At 39.2% G+C, this 27,116-nt stretch overlaps 1 protein-coding gene across 5 annotated transcripts in view; it reads left to right on the forward strand.

Moving 5' to 3' along the window:
• Nucleotides 1-27,116, forward strand: part of SLC4A4 (solute carrier family 4 member 4) — a 360,563-nt gene that overhangs the window by 192,974 nt on the left and 140,473 nt on the right. For all 5 annotated transcript variants that reach the window (XM_060654905.3, XM_078446043.2, XM_078446044.2 and 2 more), the window contains exon 7: nucleotides 13,249-13,325. In XM_060654905.3, the coding sequence (XP_060510888.1) occupies nucleotides 13,249-13,325 (77 nt within the window). The remainder of the gene's footprint in view (nucleotides 1-13,248; nucleotides 13,326-27,116) is intronic.

The raw sequence follows: 27,116 nt of genomic DNA on the forward strand, positions 1-27,116 counted from the left end.
TAAATATATCTGTGAAGTCCATCTGATCCAATGTGTCATTCAGGGCCCTTGTTTCTTTATTGACCGTGTGTCTAGATGATCTATCCATTTCTGTAAGTGGAGTGTTAAAGTCCCCTGCATTTACCACATTGTTATCAATAAGGTTGCTTATGTTTATGAGTAATTGTTTTATATAGTTGGGGGCTCCAGTATTCGGCGCATAGACATTTATAATTGTTAGCTCTTCCTGGTGGATAGACCCTGTAATTATTATATAATGCCCTTGTTCATCTCTTGTTACAGCCTTTAATTTAAAGTCTAGTTTGTCTGATATAAGTATGGCTACTCCAGCTTTCTTTTGGCTTCCAGTAGCATGATAGTTCTCCATCCCCTCACTCTCAATCTAAAGGTATCCTTAGATCTAAAATGAGTCTCTTGTAGACAGCAAATAGATGGGTCTTGTTTTTTTATCCATTCTGATACCCTATGTCTTTTGGTTGGCGCATTTAATCCATTTACATTCAGTGTTATTATAGAAAGATACGAGTTTAGAGTCATTGTGATGTCTGTATGATTTATGCTTGTAGTGATGAGTTTAGAGTCATTGTGATGTCTGTATGATTTATGCTTGTAGTGATGTCTCTGGTACTTTGTCTCACAGAATCCCCCTTAGGATCTCTTGTAGGGCTGGTTTAGTGGTGACAAATTCCTTCAGTTTTTGTTTGTTTGGGAAGACCTTTATCTCTCCTTCTATTCTAAATGACACACTTGCTGGATAAAGGATTCTCGGCTGCATATTTTTCCTGTTCAGCACATTAAAGATCTCGTGCCAATCCTTTCTGGCCTGCCAAGTTTCAAAAGAGAGATCAGTCACGAGTCTTATAGGTCTCCCTTTATATGTGAGGGCACGTTTACCCCTTGCTGCTTTCAGAATTTTCTCTTTATCCTTGTATTTTGCCAGTTTCACTATGATATGTCGTGCAGAAGATCGATTCAAGTTACATCTGAAGGGAGTTCTCTGTGCCTCTTGGATTTCAATGCCTTTTTCCTTCCCCAGTTCAGGGAAGTTCTCAGCTATTATTTCTTCAAGTACCCCTTCAGCACCTTTCCCTCTCTCTTCGTCCTCTGGGATACCAATTATGCGTATATTATTTCTTTTTAGTGTATCACTTAGTTCTCTAATTTTCCCCTCATAGTCCTGGATTTTTTTATCTCTCTTTTTCTCAGCTTCCTCTTTTTCCATAACTTTATCTTCTAGTTCACCTATTCTCTCCTCTGCCTCTTCAATCCGAGCCGTCATTGTTTCCATTTTATTTTGCATTTTGTTTAAAGCGTTTTTCAGCTCCTCCTGACTGCTCCTTAGTCCCTTGATCTCTGTAGCAAGAGATTCTCTGCCGTCCTCTATACTGTTTTCAAGCCCAGCGATTAATTTTATGACTATTATTCTAAATTCACTTTCTGTTATATTATTTAAATCCTTTTTGATCAGTTCATTAGCTGTTGTTATTTCCTGGAGATTCTTCTTTTTTTTTTTTTTTAAATTTTTTTTTTTCAACGTTTTTTTATTTATTTTTGGGACAGAGAGAGACATAGCATGAACGGGGGAGGGGCAGAGAGAGAGGGAGACACAGAATCGGAAACAGGCTCCAGGCTCCGAGCCGTCCATCAGCCCAGAGCCTGACGCGGGGCTCGAACTCACGGACCGCGAGATCGTGACCTGGCTGAAGTCGGACGCTTAACCGACTGCGCCACCCAGGCGCCCCTCCTGGAGATTCTTCTGAGGGGAATTCTTCCGTTTGGTCATTTTGGATAGTCCCTGGAGTGGTGAGGACCTGCAGGGCACTTCCCCTGTGCTGTGGTGTATAACTGGACTTGGTGGGCGGGTCCGCAGTCCGACCTGATGTCTGCCCCCAGCCCACCGCTGGGGCCACAGTCAGACTGGTGTGTGCCTTCTCTTCCCCTCTCCTAGGGGCGGGATTCACTGTGGGGTGGCGTGGCCCGTCTGGGCTACTTGCATACTGCCAGGCTTGTGGTGCTGGGGATCTGGCGTATTAGCTGGGGTGGGTAGGCAAGGTGCACGGGGGCAGGAGGGGCAGGCTTAGCTCGCTTCTCCTTAGGTGATCCACTTCAGGAGGGGCCCTGTGGCAGCGGGAGGGAGTCAGACCCGCTGCTGGAGGGGTGGCACCGCAAAAGCACAGCGTTGGGTATTTGCGCAGAGCAAGCAAGTTCCCTGGCAGGAACTGGTTCCCTTTGGGATTTTGGCTGGGGGATGGGCGAGGGAGATGGCACTGGAGAGCGCCTTTGTTCCCCGCCAAACTGAGCTCTGTCGTCCCGGGGCTCAGCAACTCTCCCTCCCTTTGTCCTCCAGCCTTCCCGCTTTCGGAGCAGAGCTGTTCACTTATGACCTCTCAGATGCTAAGTCGCGCTTGCTGTCAGAACACACTCCATCTGGCCCCTCCACTTTTGCCAGCCAGACACGGGGGCTCTGCTTGGCCAGCAGGCTGCCCCTCCGCCCTGGCTCCCTCCCGCCAGTCTGTGGAGCGCGCACCGCCTCTCCGCCCTTCCTACCCTCTTCCGTGGGCCTCTCGTCTGGGCTTGGCTACGGAGACTCCGTTCTGCTAGTCTTCTGGTGGTTTTCTGGGTTAGTTAGGCAGGTGGAGGTGGAATCTAAGTGATCAGCAGGACGCGCGGTGAGCCCAGCGTCCTCTTACGCTGCCATCTTCTCCCTATCCTTTCTCTATATTCTTTAAAAGTAATTGTAACTCTAAAATATTTCCCTTGTTCTGTTTTTCATAACATCCTGTTTATGTTCTGTGGATGCAGTATTTTCTCAAATCTCGTATATACTAATAAGACTTTTTAAGTTTCTAAATTATATTTTTAAAAAAATTTTTTAGGTGTCTGTTTTAGTTTTTGGCTTCCTCAAGTGTCCATTTGTATTTAAGAAAGAGGATTTGTTTTAGGGGCTCCTGGGTAGCTCAGTCAGTTGAGTGTCCAACTTTGGCTCAGGTCATGATCTCACAGCTTGTGAGTTCAAGCCCTGCATTGGGCTCTGTGCTGACAGCTCAGAGCCTGGAGCCTGCTTTGGATTCTGTGTCTCCCTCTCTCTCTGCCCCTAACCCACTAGTGTTCTCTCTTTCTCTCAAAAATGAATAAACATTTAAAAAAAAAAAGAAAGAGGATTTGTTTTAGAGTAAGAATGGTTATTCTGAAGGGCACTCTAATAAGACTTTGCTCTGCACTGGTTGCCCTGGTCTTTTCTGAATACCTTTTTGGCAAAGAGCCATGTGGTGTAAATGCTTTGGCTTCTGGGTGTTTTCTCTGGGTGGTGGTAGACTTTCTGTGCATAGACTTTCCATAAACTCATCCCTTTTAGCCTGCATCTTACTTGGGACAGCTTCCAGTGTATGGAGCTTCTTCAGAGTTTTGCAGGGAATATCTTTTCCTTTTTGACTACATGCCTCTCTGCACATATTTTACACTGTGATTTCTGAATGGTGTGAATAGTATCAGGCTCTAATACTCTATCTCCTCTTCTTATTCTGGGAAGTTTTTGGTCTCTTATCTCTGTTGGTCTTCTACCAGTTCTTTCAATTGATGTGGCCTTACATTGTCTTCAAAAGTAATTTTTTTAGGGGCACTGGGTGGCTCAGTTGGTTGAGTGTCCAACTTCAGCTCAGGTCATGATCTCACACTCCGTGAGTTTGAGCCCTGCATCAGACTCTGTGCTGACAGCTCAGAGCCTGGAGCCTGCTTCGGGTTCTGTGTCTCCCTCTCTCTCTGCCCCTCCCTTGCTCACACTCTGTCTCTCTCTCTCTCAAAAATAAATATTAAAAGTAATTTTTTTAAGTCTATCATTTCAAAAGTATCTAGGAAGAGAGAGGTATAAACTCATTTGCTGAATCATAAGTTGAATTGGTGGCCTTCTTAAATTATTTTAAATTTAGATACTTCTTTAATTCAGAGAATTTCTCCATTAATATGAATTAGCAAAATTTTACTGTATCTTGGATCTGGTGTCTACATAGATATAAGAGAGTAGGCGCCACTTATGAAATCAGACACTGGTACATGTGTTTGGAATGATGTGGCTGCAGGAACCTATTGAAATTCCTCCTCAACTTGGCTTAGGGGCATTTAGTAAAATCACTTTGGGTCGTTGCCTGTTTGGCACGAAGGAAGTGAGGTGTTTGTTTACTTCTGTCATAATCTACCATTGGTCTTTCCCATTTATCTTCCTACTAGCCAGCATAGCTTGCTGATGATATTGTTCTTTTCTGTTTCTAGTTATGTGAGATAAGGTCACAAATTATTTTATATACGTCCACCTGTGTGCTTTGGACAGCATAACCTCGTCTGTTGTTTTATATTGTGTGTGTGCATATACGTGCATTTAAGACACAGAGAAAGAGCTAGTATAGAATCACAAATACTGTATATAATCACAGGGACCACAGATTCCTTGATGTACTTTATGGGGACTGTACTGTTTAGTAACTGTTCCAGTCCTTGTTTGTGTTGGCATGTTTCCTCAGCTGAGCAGAGACTTTTTAAATGTCTTTTTAGAATGTGTGTGTGCAGAGAGATAGAGACTGGTTCTTTACATTTTTTAAAAAAATTAATTAATTAATTAATTAATTATTTATTTATGAGAGAGAGAGAGAGAGAGAGAGAGAGAGAGTGAGAGAGAGAAAGACAGCATGAGCTGGGGAGGGGCAGAGAGAGATGGAGAATGTGAAGCAGGCTCCAGGCTCTGAACTGTCAGCACAGAGCTGGACGTGGGGCTCTAACTCACGAACTGCAAGATCGTGACCTGAGCCAAAGTTGGACACTCAACCAGCTGAGCCACCCAGGTGCCCCAAGAATGATTCTTTTTAAATTAACTACTTTTTAAAGATCATAATAAAAATTAAATATCTAGTGCCATATTACTAGAATGGGAGTCACTACGATTAGAGCATTTTGCTTTCGCTGGTTGAAATTGGAAAATAATTAGAAGAGATGAACCTTGTGTACTTGGCGTTGAGATGTCTAAGACCTTACATTCGTCTTTGGGGAAAACCCACAGAGTAGTCTGAGAATTCAAAAACAGAGAATGGGATCAGAGAAGTTGTGGTTGGATAGGTTATCAGGGAGCAGGTGGACAGCAGAGATCTCAGAAGCGTAGAGAATGATCTTTCCAAAAAGAGACTGGCGTTGGTAAGGATTTATTGGCATAGGTGTTTGTCGTGCTGTGGTTTGGCTTCCGCACACTCCCGGTCTCTCCCTCAGATGTCTTCTGCGTTACCTTTGTCCCATACATTAGGGATGACTTCAGCTTTGGGCTTGCACTTTTGTCACATACTTTGATACTCATCTGGATCTTTTGATATCTTCTTCCTTCCTCTAAATTTGTTTCATTTTCCAGGCCAGTCACATTCTTTGAGTTATTTTAGTTCCTGAAAACTTTACTCTTTCCTTTCCCCAAGGTCTGGACACCCTCGCTTATTTGTCCTCCCATTCTCACCTCCTGATCCTTCCTTCACAGGGGGTTTCTCTTTTCACCCCTTCATTCCTTCTCACGTCTGTTCCCACTGCTGACTAATAGGCTGTTAGCCAGTTTGGCAGAGTCTTTCCACTCTGTTACTTCTGGGCCAGCTACAAACTTATTCCTTATTTACTCTAAGGCTTTCCAAGTCTGAAGGCTCTTGGAGTGTGTACACAGCATCTCCCTTCATAGAAAATGGACTTTGAACAGTAGTGTTTATACTAGTAACTCCAAATGGAAGTAAAATGATACTCAGTTGGTATTATCCATTCATTCACAAATATTTATTAAGTGCCACTTAGTGCCAAGCTCTGAGGCTAAAACTGTGAATAAGACAAACTTAGGGCTTTGACTCCGGGCTCTTGGGGTTTGTTTTGTATTAAATCATGAACAAACGAAGGAAACAATCAGCAAAACTAAAAGGCAGCCGACGGAATGGAAGAAAATATTTGCAAACGACATATCAGATAAAGGGTTAGTATCCAAAATCTGTAAAGAACTTATTGAACTCAACACCCAAAAAACAAAGAATCCAGTGAAGAAATGGGCAAAAGACATGAATAGACACTTCTCCAAGGAAGACATCCAGATGGCCAACCGACACATGAAAAAATGCTCAACATCACTCATCATCAGGGAAATAAAATCAAAACCACAATGAGATACCACCTCACACCTATCAGAATGGCTAACATTAACAACTCAGGCAACAACAGATGTTGGCGAGGATGCGGAGAAAGAGAATCTCTTTTGCATCGTTGGTGGGAATGCAAACTGGTGCAGCCACTCTGGAAAACAGTATGGAGGTTCCTCAAAAAGCTAAATATAGAACTACCCTATGACCCAGCAATTGCACTACTAGGCATTTATCTAAGAGATACAGGTATGCTGTTTCAAAGGGTTACATGTACCCCAATGTTTATAGCAGCACTATCAACAATAGCCAAAGTATGGAAAGAGCCCAAATGTCCATCGAATTGATGGATGAATGGATAAAGAAGATGTGGTGTGTATATATGGTGTGTATACACACACACACACACACACACACACACACACACACTGGAGTATTACTCAGCAATCAAAAAGAATGAAATCGTGCTATTTGCAACTACGTGGATGGAACTGGAGTGTATTATGTTAAGTGAAATTAGAGAAAGACAAAAATCATATGACTTCACTCATATGAGGACTTTAAGAGACAAAACAGATGAACATAAGAGAAAGGAAACAAAAATCATATAAAAACAGGGAGGGGGACAAAGCATTAGAGACTCATAAATATGGAGAACAAACAGAGGGTTACTGGAGGGGTTGTGGGAGGGGGGATGGGCTAAATGGGTAAGGGGCATTAAGGAATCTACTCCTGAAATCATTGTTGCACTATATGCTAACTAATTTGGATGCAAATTTAAAAAAAAATAAAATTAAGTATAAAAACAATCATGAACAAACAACAAAAATTTTCTAAACAAAACAATTAAAAATCAAATAAGCAAAAAAAATACAAGCTGATATTCTGCTAGTTATGAAATTCCTTCAAAGAGCTCCTTTGATGGTATTTTTAAGTTTCCTTCATCTAATATTTACATGTTAAATATTTCTATATTTGGAGGTCAGGAGTAAGAATGGGTTAGAGGTCTTAATGACATGTTTATTTTATTATTTTTGGTAGGGGTAGCTGTTGAGATTTTGTTGCAGTGGAGGACTAGGGAACTGGTATGACAATATCTAAGTTTCTCTTTTAGCGATTCTTTCTAGACTTTCTCCAACTCATTGCTAGTATCCCAGGTGATTTATTCTCCTTGTCCGCTTATATTCCTGCTTTTAGTGGTTGAAATGGAAAGAAATTGCAGTTGGAGTAACTTGAAATATGGTAGAAATATGGTAGAAAACCAATATGGAAATAATGGAGAGTTGACTGTATGTACATTGCGGAATTTTACAAATACTTGGCTGTGATTGTGAGGTGGGACATTCAGAAGCATGTGACATTGTTGTTTTTATAATTACATTGCTATTGCTTTTAGCATCCTTTCTCCTTTGTCACAGAGGTGTGGTTTTGGGCTACTATTTAATCACAGTGGCAAAATTATAGCTGAGTTCAATTCCCTTCTCTCCCTTTTTTCTTTATGAAAACGAAAAAGTAAAGAAATGTGTACTCCATCTTTGGGAATAACCAAATTGGAAACCAAGAATGTTTCTGCCTTAAATATTCTTAAGAACATTATATTGTATATAATTAGCATGGAAATAGAATAGATTCTTTTTGGTTATATGTTAAATTTTCTCTTTATTAGAAATGGTGAAGTTTGCGTGTTTATTTATGTAAATAACATAGAGAGACCAATTTTTTTTTTTTTCTCAGAGGCAGAGGGCTTGGTATTAAGAGATCCAGATTTAAATTATAGTTTTACTACTTGCTGTGTGACCATGAACTTAACCTCCTTGAAGTTCATTTTGTTTATGTGTAAAGTTAGAAGAATACTAACTTCAAGGTGCTTATATGAGCATTAAGTAAGATAATGTAAGTTAAAGTACTTAGTCCTTAAAAGGATTAGTTGCCCCTTAATCTTAGATGTAGACAGTTTCTAGTAGAGTTGTTAATGTCAACAATGGGTGGGGGGGAGTGGAATATCAGTGAGTCAGTGGAATACAGAACACATTAGCATGCATTCTTCCAAAACTACATTTATTATTAGTTTTATGGTCTCAAATAGTGCAAATCAGACCCATACCTCTGAATTTTCTGACATGGACACCCAGATTCCCTGATGTCTGTTTTATGTAAGTTACCTTAGTTGTTTTTCATGCTAAAATTAGTCTTTAATTGTTAAGGATAAAAAATCCAGTTTATTTCATACCCCAGGTGATCTTTGTTTTAGCTTGTTCTGAGGCTCTCTGTTGCTTCATTGTAAAGGTATGAGGTGAGGGGGGTGATGTGTTAATTGCATTACATACATATTTACATTTTTATCTAATACGTATACATTTAAATATCTTCCTTCTATGCAGTACATTCTCCTCACCCTTTTCATTGTATCTAATAGATATCATTGCAAAGGACTTTATGAATTGCTACATGTGTGCTAAAGAAGAACAATGATTTTCAAACTTAGTACAGAGTGCAGTTAATTTTTATAGAAGACAGTATGTACCTGCCAAGTGTGTACTTTCAAAATGAAATTGTTTTAAATTGTGTGAAACTGCCTAAAAATGTGATTCTCCAAAGTTTTCTTTTTCTTAGGGCCAGAAAACAGTGATATGGAAATTAATTATGATTATGCACCTGAGGCTGATTCTTCTTCTTTTGTAGAAATCAAATGTAAAAAAACAAAACAAAACAAAAACAAAGTTTCTTTGGACCAAGAGCACTTATATAACATTTGTTTGCCCTGGAATTTTTTGTTTGTTTGTTTCTTTAAAAAAATTTTTTTCATGTTTATTTTTGAGAGAGAGACAGAGACAGTGGTGTGTGTGTGTGGGGGGGGGGGGATAGGGGAGGGGCAGAGAGAGAGGGAGACACAGAATCCAAAGCAGGCTCCAGATTCTGAGCTGTCAGCACAGAGCCCAATGCAGGGCTCAAACCCACGAACTGTGAGATCATGACCTGAGCCGAAGTCGGATGGTTAACGACTGAGCCACGCAGACACCCCTGTATGCCCTGGATTTTGATGGAAAGGGCTGAGTGTGGTTACCTTTGAGTGAGTGAATCCCCCATCTGTGCAGGAAGTGGCATACTTCAGGGTCCTCGTGCATTTCACCTTTTTGGTATAAGTTAACATTTTCTTCTACTACCTCCACTCACTTAGGATTGCAATATAATGAATTTACATTATGGGCCCAAACTATAAGTAGAAAGCATTGATTTATCCTGATAATGTGTCTTAGTGAATGTCAGGTGCAAAATACCTACAATAGGACGTTGTTAGGGATCAGTTGCGTAACAGCTTCCCGGGTTTGCTAAAATAACATGCACAGATTTCTGATTCCAGACATAATCGGGTTTGTAATCTCTTTTGGCTCTTGTCCTTGTCTTGGATTTGGGTGATATGTTTCTGGAAAAGGCTGATTAAACAATGAGGTTCCCAAACAAATTTATTTATTTGATTGTGTAGGTGAGGACTTAGAGGAAAAGCCAAGTAAGACACTCTGTGTTTCTGAGGCAAGGTTGCTAACTGAATGATTTGCTTGAGATATAGTAGTTTAGAGCAGTGGCTTGGAGGAGGGCGAGGTTATCAGGACTACCCCTGTGCCTACCTCAATTTATATGTGCTTCTTTTAATTCTTTTAATTCAGATCCTGAGACACACCATCCTGTTAAGGTAACTGGTTTATTTAGAGCAGTGGTTCTCAAACTCTAACATGTCTCAAAATTACTTTAAAGGTTTGTTAGAACTGCATCACTGGGCTCCAAACCCAGAGTTGTGATTATATAGTAGTCCCTCTTATTTGCAGGACATACGTTCCACGATTCCCAGTGGATGCCTTGAACCCTGTGTATATTATGTTTTTTTCCTATACACAGACTTATGATAAAGTTTAATTTATAAATTAAGCACAGTAAGAGATTAACAACAATAACCAATAATAAAATAAACTATTATAACAATTACTATAATAAAAGTCTGTGAATGTGGTCTTTGTCAAAATATTGTACTGTACTCACTCTTTTTATGTGAGATGATAAAATGCCTATGTGATGAGAAGAAGTGGGGTGAATGACGTAGGCACTGTGATATAGTGTTAGGCTGCTATTGACCTTCTGATGGTTCATCAGGAGGATCACCTGCTTTGGGACTACAATTGACCACAGGTAACTGACACAGCAGAGTAAGGGGGACTACTGTAGTTAGTCTAGGGTAAGTCCCAAGAAGTTGCATTTCTAACAAGTGCTCAGGTAATGCTAATGTTGTTGGTCTGGGCACCGCACTTTGGGGACCACTGCCTTGGGAAGCATTTGTTTTGGTTTCAAGGTGTTTGGGCATAGGGGTGGGGAGTTTGATAGGGAGGGGGTGGGGAAACAGTGAAGTATGTTTATCATCTTGCTCAGGGTTTACCTAGAAATGTTGACTTCCGTATTCTTTGATTGTATTACAAAGTTACAGATCAGAGAAGTTGTTACCTTTATTAATGAGAATCAGATAAAGGTAGGAAGAACAGTAGATTTGATTGTTTCTTAGCATTGACCTGTTTTTCCCCATCTGGTTCCTGCATCTTCCTTGGATCCCCACCCCCCACTTCATCTAATACAAATATAGCCGTACTATCATGAGAGAAATGATGAGACGGTATATGAGGTTTCTTGGAAAAGTTGTGACATCAGTCAAGATTATCATTGTAATAAAAACTTTATTCATTTGGTTTCTACCTATTTAGATTTTGCAACAGTTAGGACAGTGCTTGGGTTAAAATGTACCTTTGCAGCATTTATAATTTCCAAAGCAAATCAATGAATTTAGGATATTTCCCAGAAAGTTTAAATCACTTAATGAAACTTCTTTCAAATTATTTTAGTACCGTGGGCCCCTGGTTGGCTTGGTTGGGTGTCCATCTTTGGCTCTGGTTATGAACTCACGGTTCGTGGGTTTGAGCCCTGTGTCGGGCTCTGTGTTGACAGGTGAGAGCCTGGTGCCTGCTTCAGATTCTGGGTCTCCCTCTCTTTCTGCCCCTGCCCTGCTTGCATTGTGTGTGTGTGTGTGTGTGTGTGTGTGTGTGTGTGTGTGTCTTTCAAGAATAAATAAAACATTAAAAAAATTATTTCAGTACTGCCACTTAGTTGATTTGATAATTTGAAATCAATCTTGGGGTGCCTGGGTGGCTCAGTCAGTTAAGTGTCCGACTCTTGATTTTGGCTGAGGTAGTGATCTCATGGTTCATGGGACTGAGCCCCATGTCAGGCTCTGAGCTGATCGCTGGGAGCCTGCTTGGGATTCTCTGTCTCTTCTCTCTTCTGCTCCCCTTCTCTCTAGTGCCAGCAGCTTTCTCTCAGAATAAATAAACATTAAAAAAAAAAAAAAAAAAGAAAGAAAGAAAGAAATCAGCCTCATCTCTTCATTTGCATAAACTACTTTTAATTTATGATTAGAATTGCTAAGGCTTCCTTGCTTTAGGAATATATTGTTCAGATTTCTTCACTCATTCAGGTAGAATTTCCAACCGGTTAGTCCAAAAAACTGCTTTTGCTTTTAATGTAAAGTGCAAAATTATAGCTACATTCCCTATTACTTTTAAGCCCATCATTATTTGGGAGCATTCACATTTGTACCTGGTATCTTTTATTTTGAGTGCACATTGGAAACCTGGTGTGCAGTTCAAAGAAGAAAATGCGGCCTCCAATAAGGTTCTTTTAATTTTGCTCATAAAGCAGTTTTTCAGATGTTACTTTCCTTCGAAAAATGCCCTGGGCTCAAATTTTCCTAGAATAAAATGTCCTACCAGGTAAAGGGTTTAAGAGATCTAGGCCATGCTTACTCAATGAAATGCAGCAGAGTGGAAAACACCCTGTCTTGCCAGCTCAAGAAAATTCTGATTTTTCTGATTTAGTAGTTAAAGACCATTATGATATTTAGAGCTGCTTTTATATAGACATCAAATTATTAGAAGTAGATTTTAGTCTGTTATAAAATTATGTGTTGAAGTTTCTATCTGAAGGAATTAAAGTCTGTAATCTAAAAAATAATTTGGTAGTGAATGTGAAGCTGAATTCAAACTTTGGGGCTTGTTTTTCAACCCTTGTCCTTTTGATGTGAAGACCAGCCTGAGTCAGATCATTGAGGATTAATGATGAATGCATTACTCAGCACCGTGCAGGGGTTGGGTCAAACACCGAGGCTTTGAAAAGTTACTCTTTTGCTTAGTAAGCCTAGAAATTTCAAGTCCAACTGCAGAATGAACAGAATGTTATTCTTTTGGTTAACATAGTCTACTTAAAGATGGGCTATCACTCTTCTAGATGTCCCTCCTCTCTTCTTGTATGATGGTGTCTAAAGCCATTGGCTATGACCTACAGCCACTGTATTGCCAGGGAGCTTGGTTCCCACGAAGTATTCCTGATGAAATCCATTCCTTAACGTGAATAAGAAGGCTGGCATGTTAAGGGGAAAGAAAGGATATGCTTATGGGAGTGCAAGAAGTAAGGGGCCTGTGACAACACCACTTTGAGGTGAAGAATGGGAATTCTGGATCAGATACCCACTAAGGAGAAATCTTCTTGGTGAAAGCGTTAGCTGGAGAAGGGACCACAGATGGGTTTTTCGATTTATCAGAGTGAGCGGTATACTAGGAAGGACTGCAGATGCCTGGGGAAAGGAGGTCCAGTCCTGTAATCTGGGGCCAGCTCTGCTGACCTGAGGACAGAGGCCATGTCCTCTGTGGGAACATGGAAAGGATACCATGTGGATTAGGATGTGTGTAAAGGGCAGTGACAAAAGGCAAATCAAACCAGGAGTAAATTTTTTTTATGCTTATCATTTTAGATGTTTCTTTCAAAGTTTAACTCATCTTGAACTAGAGCGAGGCAGTAAGACGTAAAAATGGTATTTGGGTTTTTACATACTTTCCTTTTAACTGTCTTTGTGCTCCAACCTGGACTCTGGAAAACTCTTCAGGGGGACCCCAGGGGAGCTGAAGCATCATTGCCATTCCCATCATCATCTACAAGTGTTTATGAAGTATATAACCAAAGTCTCTGTGGTTTTGAAAAGAAGACTTTAATTAGGGTTCACTTTTGTTTTTTTCAGGTAGCCCAGCCATGACCCATAGGAATCTGACTTCCTCCAGTCTGAATGACATTTCCGATAAACCAGAGAAGGACCAGGTAAGCAAAGACATCTTACTCCAGAAATGTAAGATTAAATATGTATCTAGAAGATGCTGGAATGAGATTAGAAATGATGGTTCCCAACTTAAAATGAACTGAGATGTGTGGATGGGGTTTTTTTGCACTTCCTCTGAGGGAAGGGGAAGCAGTATGTGGAGGGATTTGAAGCTTGAAGATAAGAATTAGTCTTGACTCCAGCCCTTACAGATGTGTTCTCTTGGGCAATTTAAGTTTTGAAGCTATAGTTGTCTTTAAAATAGTCTTGAAGCTATAGTTGTCTTTAAAGCTATGGGCTTTAAAATGGTAATAATAATCCCTGCCGCAGGGTTATTGTGAGGATTAACAGGTATTATTTAGGAAAAAGTGCACTGATAAACTAAAGGTCTAAGAAATGCTGGCCATGATTAACTTTAGGGAGATTCTTCAGGCAAAGGTAATGATAGCCTTGTTAGCTGTTTATGTTGTCTGTGAAAACATAGTAAGTAGCCTATTTGACATGGAGAGCAATTCGGTTTTGAATCTTGATTTGCTTTCTTTGAAAAAAGAATATGGTAGAATCTGGGCCATTGTTCCCAGTTGGGTCGGTATCTGGACACAGAGAATGGCCAGTAGGTGTAATTTTGCACTTTACATTAAAAAACAAAACCAGTTATTTGGACTAACTGGGTGAAATTTCCACCTGAACAAATAAATCTGAATTATACATTCTAAGGTGAGGGAGACTTATTTATGACGACGTTCCTCTTCACTGGCAGCACTTAACAGTTGTGACAAAGGTTTATAAGCTTTAGAAAATTCTAAAAGGTACGGGAAAGGTAAATTTGTGCTCTTTCTTGTGAAGTGGCTTTTGGATTCTTTCTTCCTTCCCTTCCCCAGCAGCACCCTATTAGGGCCTTCATCATCTCAGACTGGATTGCTAGAAAAGCTTTGGAACTAATCCCTTGTCTGTTTTCTCCCATGTCAATAATCCACTTTTCATATTATTGCCCTCATATTTCTCTCCTGGATCAAAAGCTTATAATGGCTTCCCATCAGGTTAAGTTCAGAATTTCCTTCCTGACTTTCAAGATTCTCTGAAGTCTAGTGTTGTCCTTCTGATTTTAATTTGTGGACTTTCAAGATTCTCTGAAGTCTAGTGTTGTCCTTCTGATTTTAATTTGTGTTCCTCAGAAGAGGAACTGTCTGCTTCTCTCAGGCTTAATTACCTCCCTATTACATTGAGATTGATTCTTGACTCCTAGAGCTGCTCCCCTTTCATAAGCTAATGTAGATCACTCTCCTCCCTTGCATTTGCCTACCCCTTGAAGTGAGCAGAAGTTCATTTAAATGTTGGACACCTTGGAAAGTACGAACCTGTAGCAGAAAAGCTCAGTCCACTAGGACTTAGAGTTGCCCTCAACACTACTCGGCACATTTTGGCTCCATTCAATATTTACCAGTAACGTTCTGTTTATGTGGTTTGCCAGGGGTCTTAATACTGGATAAGGCAGAGTTAGGAATATCTGCTTGGCAGACTTTTTTGGAAAAAGCTTCTTTTATTACAGACAGTTCTTGTCTTGCCAGGAATTTGCCAATAAGCAGCTGGTAAATGCTGGCTAAGAGAAATTTCTTACCTTCTTGAGTGTCTTCAGATCTGGGCATATGCAGAGGAAATTTGATGGCTTAAGATGCATATTACATAAGCTTTTGATGCCAGTGTTAGATGAAATATGTTGGAACATAATGATTTGGGGGTGTTGATTTTGCTGTAAAACCTGTGGGATTGTGGTCCTTGAAACCAGAATCTTTGATGCTTACTGTGAACATCTCATATTCATCGAGGTACATACGTACTAAAATGAAACCAGGAAGATTTCATTCAGGAGTTTTGTTCCTTTTGTTTTCAAAGCCAGAAAGTGATGGTTGATGAGTATGTCATTTTAAGAGCAAATGTCCATCTACGTTGTATCTATTACAGTAACTGCAGCTAATCCAGTGAGCTTCCCACAAAGAGGAAGGAACTCCGTTCTTTGCTTTCCACCAAAGAGTTTGAAGAGAAGTTTTGTAACTGACCCATGATCTCTTCTACAACCCAAGGCAGAGTAGGAATTCAAATTAATATTTTCAGTTTCTGTTCTTACTATTTTAGTAACTTCAAATACAAAGCTTCTGGATCATTTTAGGATGAGAAGAAGAAAATGGGTTTGTAAAGAAGATGAAACTACGGCCAAAAAAACAAAATAAACTCCGGCTTTTATTTTTTAACCTTTTTTCCCCCCTCTGTTTGGGTAGGAAAAAGTTGCCAGGCTCAAATTTGTTTTGAAAAAGCTTTTATAATTAATTAGCCAATGTCCTGGAAATGATCTTGGCAGTAAAGTCAAACTTGTTCTGTATGCTTTTCCAAGTTGGCCCAAAAAAACTTCCATCCGACTGGAACTGAAGTTTCTGATTGACTGATTATTCTGCTTGGCTATAATTTGAACAGTTGCAATGGTGCCTCTTGACTTCCTGGAGCTATATAACTTCCCAGTAGCACAAGAACTATGGGTTTAATGTTCAGAGTTATGAAGAGGAGCAGAATTTCTTTGACAGCAACATGGTGACAAAATTTGAGGGCATATTTTTTATGAGATTCTGTTTTGGGAAAACAGAAGAAACAAATCTGTGGACTGCACTTTTTCTTTCTGGCTCTGCCAAGCCTATGTACTTAGGATTTCAGTAGCGGCTGCCTTATTGAGAAATAGCTCAAAATAGTTAACAGCAGAAGAGCATAGCCAACATTTAGGTGATTCAGAGCCTCAACTTGGATGTTATATTTATTAAGCAGAAAAGCACCTGGGGAGAAGTAGATAAGAAAACACATCTGGAGCTCATCTACTTGTAAATCTATATAAATAATCTCTTCTATTTTGTTGCTATGGAGGATTTTTTTTCTTTATTATCCAGTTACCTTCACCATTTACCTTAGATTGATTTGTTTTTCTATCTCCTTTTATTCCTTTTCTGTTTAAAAAGAAAAAAAAAACTTACAAGTGCAATGGGTACTTGCCAAATACAGTGGCTTAGTTCTGATTTGCATTTGAGTATGGAATCAGCTGTGAGGATAAAAATCTTTCTCATCATTTTACTTCTTAGCTCTAACTGTGGTGGAAGGACTTTGCTAAGTGGTACAATGACTTTAAAAGGGCTTGACTTGTTTTCAGGTTCACCAGTAATGCAATAACGTCTCACAATTACACGATCCACCTTCAGTGAAATTGCAGTCCGTAGACTACAGTGGACGCAGGAGATGTGGAAAATACCTTGCAGGTTCTCAGGGAGACACTGCTCTACATAACGTTGTAACTTCTTATCTGGTTTTCTCTTCGGTGGGGCTCATTATTTAGCTAGCTTGAGAACCTATCCATAGGTCTTCTGGTAGAATTTGGCCTAAGGTTAATTTCCAAAGTGTATTATAATCATTTTTGGCATCACTTATTGCCTTTTATCTTCCAATATACTTGCTGGTCTTGATTTCTATTTTTAAAGTCCTGGGTTGTTTTTTTTTTTCCTTTCTTGTTTGTTTGTTTGTTTGTTTGTTTGTTTGCAGAAATAGACCTGGCTGTAAATATTTTGTCAGAGAGTAAGAGGATGAAACCATTAAAATCATGTGTAAGTTTGAAATTGCTAAGCCATGACTGTCTTAAGATGGAACCCAGAAAGAAACATTTTGTGATTGAACAACCCCTCATCCTTTTCTTACACATATGTGATATAGAAATGAGTCAACTAAATTCAGCTGAGATGATTTTTTTCATAGTTTTGAAGATTTCCTTCCTAAGGCTTACATAAAGCTTCCCGTAGCGTTAATAGCTATTTCGTATGCACAGCAACAGAAAAGTACTGTAGCACCTCCTTTTCTTTTTCACAGCTCAGCCAGGAAGCCCTCTAATTCACACTGAGCACTGGGTGGTCCTGTTCTCTCCTTGGAGAAGGTGCAGTGGCTAAGAAAGGCTCATATTTTCTGAGGTTATAATACTTGTCTGTAGAACATTTTTAGGAACCCCTGAAACACTGCGGTGTTGGGCGAGCTCCAAATGGGATCACATCTGTGAAAACCTGAGAACAAAGGCGTGTTGTGAGGCAGTGGTTTCGTCCTTGGATGTCATCCGTCACTACGGTTTGAGTAGCTGCAGTGAGCTTCCCTGTGGTTCAGTGGCTATGGCTTGCCTTCAGCCTTCAGCCAGGTGTCCCTGCTGGGGTCTGGTGTAGCCACTGCAATGATTGCCTTTGGAGTCTCTTTCAAAGGGCATTAGTTTGCCATTTAGATAATAAACAAAACTGATTATTTGTCACCATTTTTTTCCTTTTCTGTAAGAAATTTGACTTTCTATAGCTTCCTTCTCCCACCTGATGCAGAGCCATATTCCTAAAGAATTAATGGTCAATGGTTATTAGTAGTGTTTGAGAAGCACTGATATACTGCTTTCATGAATCTGTGTCCCACTTAAAACTGGGGCAGTTGAATTTTCCCATTTTCATAATGCTATACTTTCATGAAAGCTGTTTATTTGAATCAGAAGACTAACATTCATTTAGAAACGGGTTCTGTGTCAGCTTGGAAAGGAAGCAGATTAACCTGTCTGAAGTAAACTAAGCTCTATCTTGTATTTTCAGGTAAAGAAAAGAGTCTTTTGTGAAACTTAGAACTATGGTTTTAAGTTAACTGTCAGGCTGCGATACATTTGAACTTTTAAATCACCTCATAACTGTATGCTGCTGTCGTTTGAACTCATTCATTCATTCAAAAAGTATATTCTGTGCTAGAAAGTGTTCTTGGAGGTAGGGTTTCAGAGGTGAATGAAACAGATAAATTTTTTGACTCATAAAGCTCCCATGCTTTGGGGAACAGATAGACAATATTAACAATAAAAATGAGTAAACAGATGAATAGAGAAATTTCACACCATCACAAATACTACTTTGAAAACATAGCAGAGTAATGTGGAGAGGTACAGGAAAGGTGTTTTAGGTAGGAGGTGTAGCCAGGGAAGAGAAGATTTGAGGGAAGAGGCTTCTAGACTCAGCAAAAAGCAATAGTAAAACCTTGAGGCCGGAATGAGTGTGGTGTATCCAAGAAACTGGAAGAAATAAAAACAAGCTCAGAGTGGCTGGAGCAAAGGTAGCACGTGTGCAGTAGTAGATGGGCCAGGGAAGTTACACAGGGGTAGCTTTTAATTTCACTCTAAGAGCAGCGAGACACTGTTTGAGGAGTTTTACCTGGAGAGTTGTATGATTGACATTTTGAAAAGATCACTGAGGATGGTGTGCAATGGGATAGAGGAATTTGCCAGTGTTCTGGATCATCTGGTATTGTTCCTGTAATTAAGCACTGGATGAGCACCACAGTGCATTAAACTGATAGCTCTAAAGACCCAACAGCCAATTTCTTAATATATTTACCATAGACATCAAGATCTTACTCCTTTGAGGAAAGGAAGTTCTTCTGTTTCACAAAGTATTTTAAGAAAAAAAAAAAACTTTCCTAGTTAAAATACAGGTACTATTAATTAGATTAAATTATTACTCAATATTAATGTAACATTAAACTACTTTAATGCACTAGAACTGGACATAGGCCACCAAGAGTAGCGAGACTGAGCTTTTGAGTGATGGCATCTGTATCTCCAGTTCTTCTACTGATGTTCCTGTCAACTGACGTCAGGTGTGTGGTGTGTCACCTGGGTAAAACCCATGAACACGTGACTCCTGTAACCCTCACGGGAGCCCTCTCCGAGGAAGAGAGACAAGCATCTTGGTCTTTCTTGTTCATAAAGGAGCATTGGTATGTAGGAGCAGGACAGAGCAGCCGAGTGAGGGGTCTGAGTCATACTCTTACCTGTACTTATGAAAGAACTGAACTCCAGCAGAGCTACAGGCCATTCCTGTATTGGGCATTTAATAAAAGGGATGGCAGGTTTTATGTCTTAAATAATTAACCAGCATGTTTTATATTTGAGGTCCCCTCATAACTATATGCTTCGTTTCCTCTTTTCAATAGGTAGCATTTCTACCTGTTTTCCAATCCCATGAATATTCTTCGAATTTATCAAAGAGAGTCATAGAATGCCATCAACAATTATCTGTGATGGATGTCTAATCTCATGTCACACATTACCCACTTCTGACCATGACTTCATTAAAAAGATAAACAACTTTTTTCCCCTTGGAAGTGGCAAATTGTTACAAAACCAGAAAACAGCAATACCTTAAGATGAACATGCTAATGGCCTGGTTAAAACCCTTTATAATAGTTTTAAATATATACATGGAGCCATTCTTTGCCTGCTGAAGTAACATATTATCTCTATGCTTTTTTTTAAACTTCATTTTTTTCTAATTCAGAAGTATACAAAATTGCTGTAAAAATTCAAACAAAGCAAGTATGAATAAAATAGTGAAAATTCACAAATTCTCACCCTCAAAATAACCACTGTTTAGCAATTTGATGGAGGGTCCTCTAGGCTTTTTCTATGCATAAAAATTATATACTTATTTATATAAAATACGAATAGGAACATATTGTTTTGCAGTTGGATTTTTTAAAACTCAACAATGCCATAGACATCTACATTATTCTTTTTAAAGGCCGTAGTACACAAGAGTCATATTGTGTTTAAATGATGCTCTACTATAAATATTTAGTTATTTTCATTTCTTTGCAATTACAATCAAGCTTTTAAGAAAAATCCTTATTGTTTTTTTTTCTTTTTTTACATTCTTTCGTGAGTATTTCTGGAGGAGAAATTTTTATAAGTGGAATTGCTGGCTCACTGTGTATTGCCAATTACCTTCCCAAAAGATTATACCAATTTGTGTCCTAGATTTTTTAAACACTTTAATAAACCCTCCTCCACTGCTGGGACACTGTATGCCAGTCAGATTTGAGTTTCTCCTTTATGATTCACTCCAGTAAAAGCTTAGCGACTCAAGTCGCTGAAGTGAAAAGAATCTCAGTCACTGGCATCTGCCTCCCAGCTCACTTTGGGGGCTTTTTGTCAGAAACTTAAAATATCGAGGCTAAAACTGGGTTTCTTGTCCTGGTCTGATTGCATCTCTGGGCTGGCTAATCCTCGTGTATTCTGAGGTAAAGAGGTGAAAAGAACAGTGGCTGTAGACATGGCCACCTGTATGTTTCTTCTTGCTTCTGCTAAAGGTGTTGCTGTCGCCAGCTCTCAAAGAAATCCTTTAGGCTTTGTGGGAATTTCCTTGGCAACCAAGGATGGCTTCCTCTCAAGAGCCCTTCTTGGTGGTCAGCATTTGGAACAAAAGAAAATTGCAAGGAGAGTTGGACAAGTGTTCTCTCTGAAGCACTGTTCAACACATTTGCTGCTTGGCTCTGCATCTCCTTCCTCTCCCCAGCTCGCCACCGCCGAGAGATTTTTAAGTGAGCTTCCATCCAGTCTCTGAAGTGAGGTAAAGGAAAAGTTCATACCTTATGTGGAAGTGCTTTATTAGGATCTTTGAAGGAGTGTTGTCATCTGGGATAACTGAGACAAGAGCAGCAAGCCATTCTTTACATGTAGGGGAGTATTTGCAGATTTTGCTGTTTCTTTATTTCCCTCCCAACAGGGCATCACTGCAGAGTAGATTTACGAAGAGGCCATGCCATGGGAAGAAGTTTTTCTTGCTCTTCTTCAGAAAGAGAAGGGCTTCCCACTGTTTCCACCTCACTTGTCTGATTGATCCAGTGGCTAGTTGATTTATTTGCCTCAGCAGAATCTCATGACCTTATCAATCACCAGCAGAGCTTCCTGATTTCTTCATGTGTTACCACCAATGATCTGGTTTCACTCCCTAGAACTGAACTGAAATGAAAACAACCATTCTTTTCTTCCCCCGTCTCTGCTGCCAGGTTAAAAGAGCATCAGTGATTTTTTTCCCCTACAATCTGAAAAACTGTAGTCAGTCATACCAAAGTGACATTATTGCCTAATCAGTGTTCTATGCATAGACATACAAAGGAGTAGAAAGTTACTGAGTCATTGTATAAGGATCCATTGTAATAGCTTTGAACTTCAAAATTAGCTGCACTGTTGTTGATTCGGGGGCTTTACCTGATAGTGTGGAGTCTATTCCTCTATAAAGAAAAATTAACAATAATTAACAACAACTAATATAGTTGGACACTTACACTAATGCTTTGGGGTTGGTACGACCAACTCCATTATACATGCTGGCAAACTTGAGGCACAAAGAGATTAAGTAATTTCCCCAAAGTTAAATAGCATTTAAGTCATACAGCAGTACTCTGGCTCTGGAGCCTATCCTCTTAATGACCACTGGGATTCTGCCTATTTGGATTGGGGCCTTTTTTTAGGTCCCAAGGGACAGGTGTCAAATTGAGAGCTATTGCCCTGCAGTCTGTCTTTGAGGCACACATCACTCTAAATAGGCTAATCACCAGAATTACTACTAAATAAACCAATGATTTAAAAAATTCTTACGGTGACCAGATGTTTCTACTGCCACAGTGATTAAGATTCAGTGAACCAACGGTTTGTTGTGTGGCCATACCCTAAGTGGTGTTGGTGGAGGTCAATGAGAAAAGCATAAAAAAGTATAATATATAATCTTAGATTGTGAGTGTATAACTCGCCGAGAGACCAAATAAACTGTGTGGTGCCGACAGTAAAATGCAGCAGTTCAGTAAAGACAAGATAACTGTGTGGGCCAGATCCATCAATCAAAGAGAAATGAGGGACTTTAGAAGCATCTTTCCATTTTAGAGAACATAAATAACAGAAGATAAGAGTTTTAGCCAAATAAAATAGTCTTTGGAGAAAGAGGTAAATAGGGGATATAAATTGGGATGTAACTATCTGCAGTTTAACAATACACGTGAATGACTTGGTTTATCCAGTAAATAGAAAATAATGTGATTTCTAATTCCTTGAAATCGTGGTCCCCAACCCTCCTAATGAAATACAGCAAGATTGAAATTTATTTTTTTTTATGGTTAGAGTTAACCTGTAAAATTAGCAAAAGTAGATTAGTTAGCTTGTTGATTTGTCCATGGACCGTGGTGGACACTCACTTAATTTACAGATCCTTACTTGTGCTTTGCTGTAACACCCCATGGTTCCTTGACCTTCAGGTTGTTCAGTACTCCTTCTCACTATAGATCTATTCACCTCTTGACCATTAAGTGTGATAGGTACACATCATTATAACCTTCATATTTTTTTTTTTTTCCTGGTAAGAGGAAAAGGAATTATTGAATTTTTTAAAAATGAAGCTGATCTCAGGAGTAGCTTTGAAGACTTAAATAAGCATGCTGAACCTTAAATTGCTATGAACCTGTTTCCTGTTGTGTAATACAGTTGTTGTAATCCAGTCTGAACTGCCTCTTGCACACGGCTGATGTGTGAAAAGGAACATGCTTAAAACACTTTCAAATATTATACAAATCTTAATTATCATTGTCATTTTCATTCTTTAAATGTGCTACTGGTTTTTGGTTGGTTTTGCGGTAAGATTGGGTGGGTTGGAGGTCAATTTCATTTTAGATTTCATTCCCCACCTTTTAAATTTATATTGCTAATTTGGCTCTTTGGGGTTTCATACTGTTAACTTTTGCACTCCACTGCTCTGCCTGCACTCTAATGAAATGTGTCTGATTGTACTTCCATGAACATTGTTATTGCATGCTCATTTCCATCGGACCCAAATGTCTCTTCTCTACCTTTCCAAGTCCTACCTTTACTCCAAGGCCGAAGTCAAGTGCTACTTTTTCCCTTACATGCATCCTTGAACTTTCTGGTTCATGTTAATTACTCCTGTCTTGAATTTCTGACACTGCCTGGCAGTTACTATTTGTCATTTCACAAAGATTCACTTGTTTGTTACTGTTTTTTATGTGTATGTATGTCTTCATCTCCCTTATGGGGTGGAATGTGGGGAGGCAGAGGGTCTGGGGAAAGGTAGAGGCAGCAGTCTTGTGAATTAGTTGCTGTTGGGAATGTTGATGATTAATCAAGGGTGAATCAGCCTCTATTTACCCTTTTTTGAGAACTTTTTCTTTTTCGAGGGTGAGAAAATGTGTATGAGAGTTTCTCCGAGAAAGGCGATTTAAGTATTGTTATTGTCTTATCTTTTCATTCTGGTGACTTCAAAAATTAGTATTTCCTCTGATCACTGATGGAGTGTTTCATTAGGTTAACCAGTTGCTTGAAATGCACATTCTTGCTCATCTCCTACATTTAAAATTTCCTTTTTTTGGCTAGGACAATAATGCAAATGCTAACATTTCAAATATAGTTTGCTCTTTCATTTGTTACAAATCCATTTACACATTTTTCTCATGATGAAAGCTCAATGGAACATAGTTAACTGGCTGATTGACATAGTTTAAAGAAAACACCATATTTTTTTTTTTTTTGCCCTTTATTTAAAACAAAGTATAGTGTGGCACAAGGACATATTGGAAAAACCAACTGTCAGCACAGAAAGATGTTCTATTGCAAGATGACATGGGATTGCTAAGTTTTCCCAAGGATAGCACATTTCAAATGATGGACTATTCAACAGTGTGCTTTTACTGCTAGGAATTTATCCAAGGGATACAGGAGTACTGATGCATAGGGGCACCTGTACCCCAATGTTTATAGCGGCACTCTCAACAATAGCCAAATTATGGAAAGAGCCTAAATGTCCATCAACTGATGAATGGATAAAGAAATTGTGGTTTATATACACAATGGAATACTACGTGGCAATGAGAAAAAATGAAATATGGCCTTTTGTAGCAACATGGATGGAACTGGAGAGTGTGATGCTAAGTGAAATAAGCCATACAGAGAAAGACAGATACCATATGGTTTCACTCTTATGTGGATCCTGAGAAACTTAACAGAAACCCATGGGGGAGGGGAAGGAAAAAAAAAAAAAAAGAGGTTAGAGTGGGAGAGAGCCAAAGCATAAGAGACTGTTAAAAACTGAGAACAAACTGAGGGTTGATGGGGGGTGGGAGGGAGGGCAGGGTGGGTGATGGGTATTGAGGAGGGCACCTTTTGGGATGAGCACTGGGTGTTGTATGGAAACCAATTTGACAGTAAATTTCATATATTAAAAAAAAAAAAAAAAAAAACAGTGTGCTTTTAGATATGAGCTACTTCACTTTGTATGAAATTAGTGAGAAATTATTGGTAAGGTATATCAAATTTGGAAAGAATTTGTCACTGGGTGGGATTTATTATTGACTTTACAGTTCTGTACATTATTGTAACCCTGTTTTACTCATACAGTTTTCTATAGTTTAGATTGCCAGGACAGCATTATGGTAAACACCCAACTATATTATTGAAAATAAAAAAGAACAAGTCAAGTTGAAATACAGCTATGTATTAGGATGGCTTGTTTCCAAAAAACCTTTTGGTCAGAGCAAAATGTTGATCTTTCCTCACGGTGTCTTCTGATTGCATTACTCATTGTTCCGCAAATCATGCTGATGGTTAAAGCCTATTTTAATATTAGCTTATTTGTGATACTGAGAAATAAACAAGGGGAATTCCAGAAATTTCAATAAGTAACCTGTGTATTGTGGTTTTGTATGAAGGAAAACTAGGTGCATAATTTATTGCCTTGTTGAATTATGATCTCTAAGAAGTGATCTCCAGACACTACACCCAGAAGGAAGATCTTGTTTAGAAAAATAACAACTGCTACTAGTACTTAAATTAGTTGTAAGACTCTTTTTCTAAATGTGGGATTCTCATGGAGTAACTGTTGTCATCAGGGGATCATGAAAACTTCTGTAAAACATGTCATAAAGGGATTTTCCTGGGATGATGGCAATGTTGTTCCTGTGCCCCCGCGTCTTCTTGGAACTCCGGGAATGAAGTCCTGCTAATGCAGAAGAGTGCAATGAATTCTTCTCAAAGCTTCTAGTTATACTTCTAACAATTCCCTATAGGTTTTCATTTTTCAAATATGTATTGAAGTAGGACAACATGCATGTTTTATTAAAATAAAAAACAGAATCAATGAAAATGAAAGGCTTTTTAGAAGGTTCTACCTTTTCTAGTCATAGTACGGGCTGTGTACTCCTATATTATATACTCCCTGCCTTCCATGGTTTAAATTGTGTGCTGTGGGTTATATTGTCTCATTTTAGCTGTGCCTTCTTGATCCAAACCCCTAGTTTGTAATATCTCAGCATGGAAGGACTTGGAGAAAAAGGATTTAAATCAATGGCATAGAAGATTTAGAGGTATTCCCCCCCACTCCCACCCCCCCCCGCCAGAATTTTCTGGATAATAGGAGAAGTTTTTTGCTTGAAGTCGTAGAAGAGTCTGGGTTTTATAATCCCAGAGATGTTGGTTCAAATAGTAGCTTCCTTCCTTACGAGCCGAGTGGTTGTATGCAGACACTTAATGTCTCTGAGCCTTGAAAGAGTGGGTAAAAACCTGATTTCTCAGGTTCTTATGAGAATAAAACAAGACAATATGTGTGAAATACACCAGGTAGAGATGAGGTTCCTGCTCACTGCCTTCTGCTTCCCTGTGAATAGTGGACTAGGTTAAACTATGAAACAAAGCCATCAAAGGGAAAGTGGAGTGAGTAATATAAGTAAAGCAATATAGTTTTAACTTTTGGAGCAGCAGTTTAAGAGAAAGTAGCAAAATAGAACACTGGGGTATTTTTAATTTTTATTAGAATAGATCCCAATGTAGAATGAGTCTACATTAAATAGTTCCCATGGGAGCATACAAGTGAAATTTTGTAGTGGTGGTGTTTTCTCTTTTCCTTCTTCTTTCCTGAAGGTAACAAGCTGCTAGCCAGCCAATAGCAGTATGTTAAGAATTTTTGCAGTAATACAAACCATTATGGTTTTTAAATCTGAGAATGTAGAAAACTGATTAAGTGCCATGAAGGCATATAGAAAATACAAGACAGGCTTTGCACTGAAGGAGAGTGCCAAAAGCAACACTCAAGGCTTAAAGCCATTTGATGGCCTCCCACTGCCTTTTTGATGAACGCAGGATCCTTAAAATGGCCTTTAAAGCCCTGCGTTGTCCTGCCTAATTTCTGTCTCCAAAGTCATTTCGCAAGGTTCTTTCCCTTGCTGATTATACTCCAGCCATACAAATGTTCTTTTCGGTCTATTAAGGTGCCAGTCTCCCTCTGCCTTGGGGCCTTTGCTTGGGCTGTTTCCTCTGACTAAAATGCTCTTCCTGCGCAGGCAACTGGTGTTCATGCACTCCTCTGTAAATGTCACCTCTTGGGGGAAGTTTTTGGTGACTCTCCAGTCTAAGAGACTGTGGTTATGAGCTCTAGTTGCACATTTTGCTTTTCCATCATGACATCTACCATAACTGTCATTGAATAATTGCCTATTTTAATTGCTGGCCAAATGCTTGTCTTCACCAATAGGCTATTTGCTTCAGAATTGAGGAGATAATGTCTAGCAAACTATGGCTCATGGGTCATAAACTGCCTGCCAGTGGTCCAAAAATGGTTAAGCTAAGAATGGTTAGTATTGAAGTGTTGTGTAAAAAAATAAAAGAATATGTGATAGACACTGTAAGTCACCTGCCAAGCCCAAAATATTTACTGTTTGATCTTTCAAAGACAAAATTTGCTACCCTGTGATCTAAATCATTGCTATGCATGTTGAATAGAAGAACTTAAAAATATTTATTTACTACATTTCTTTTCTGAACAGGCCACTTGATTGTAGTAAGCGTCCATAAAGTTCGTGATGACGCCGTAAGCATTTTGATGAGCTGAGGGTTGTGTGACCATCAAAGGGTTTTTAGCTGGAGCAAA

Source organism: Panthera onca, chromosome B1, assembly GCF_046562875.1.
Source record: "Panthera onca isolate mPanOnc1 chromosome B1, mPanOnc1 haplotype 2, whole genome shotgun sequence".
In the NCBI taxonomy this organism is placed as follows: Eukaryota; Metazoa; Chordata; class Mammalia; order Carnivora; family Felidae; genus Panthera; species Panthera onca.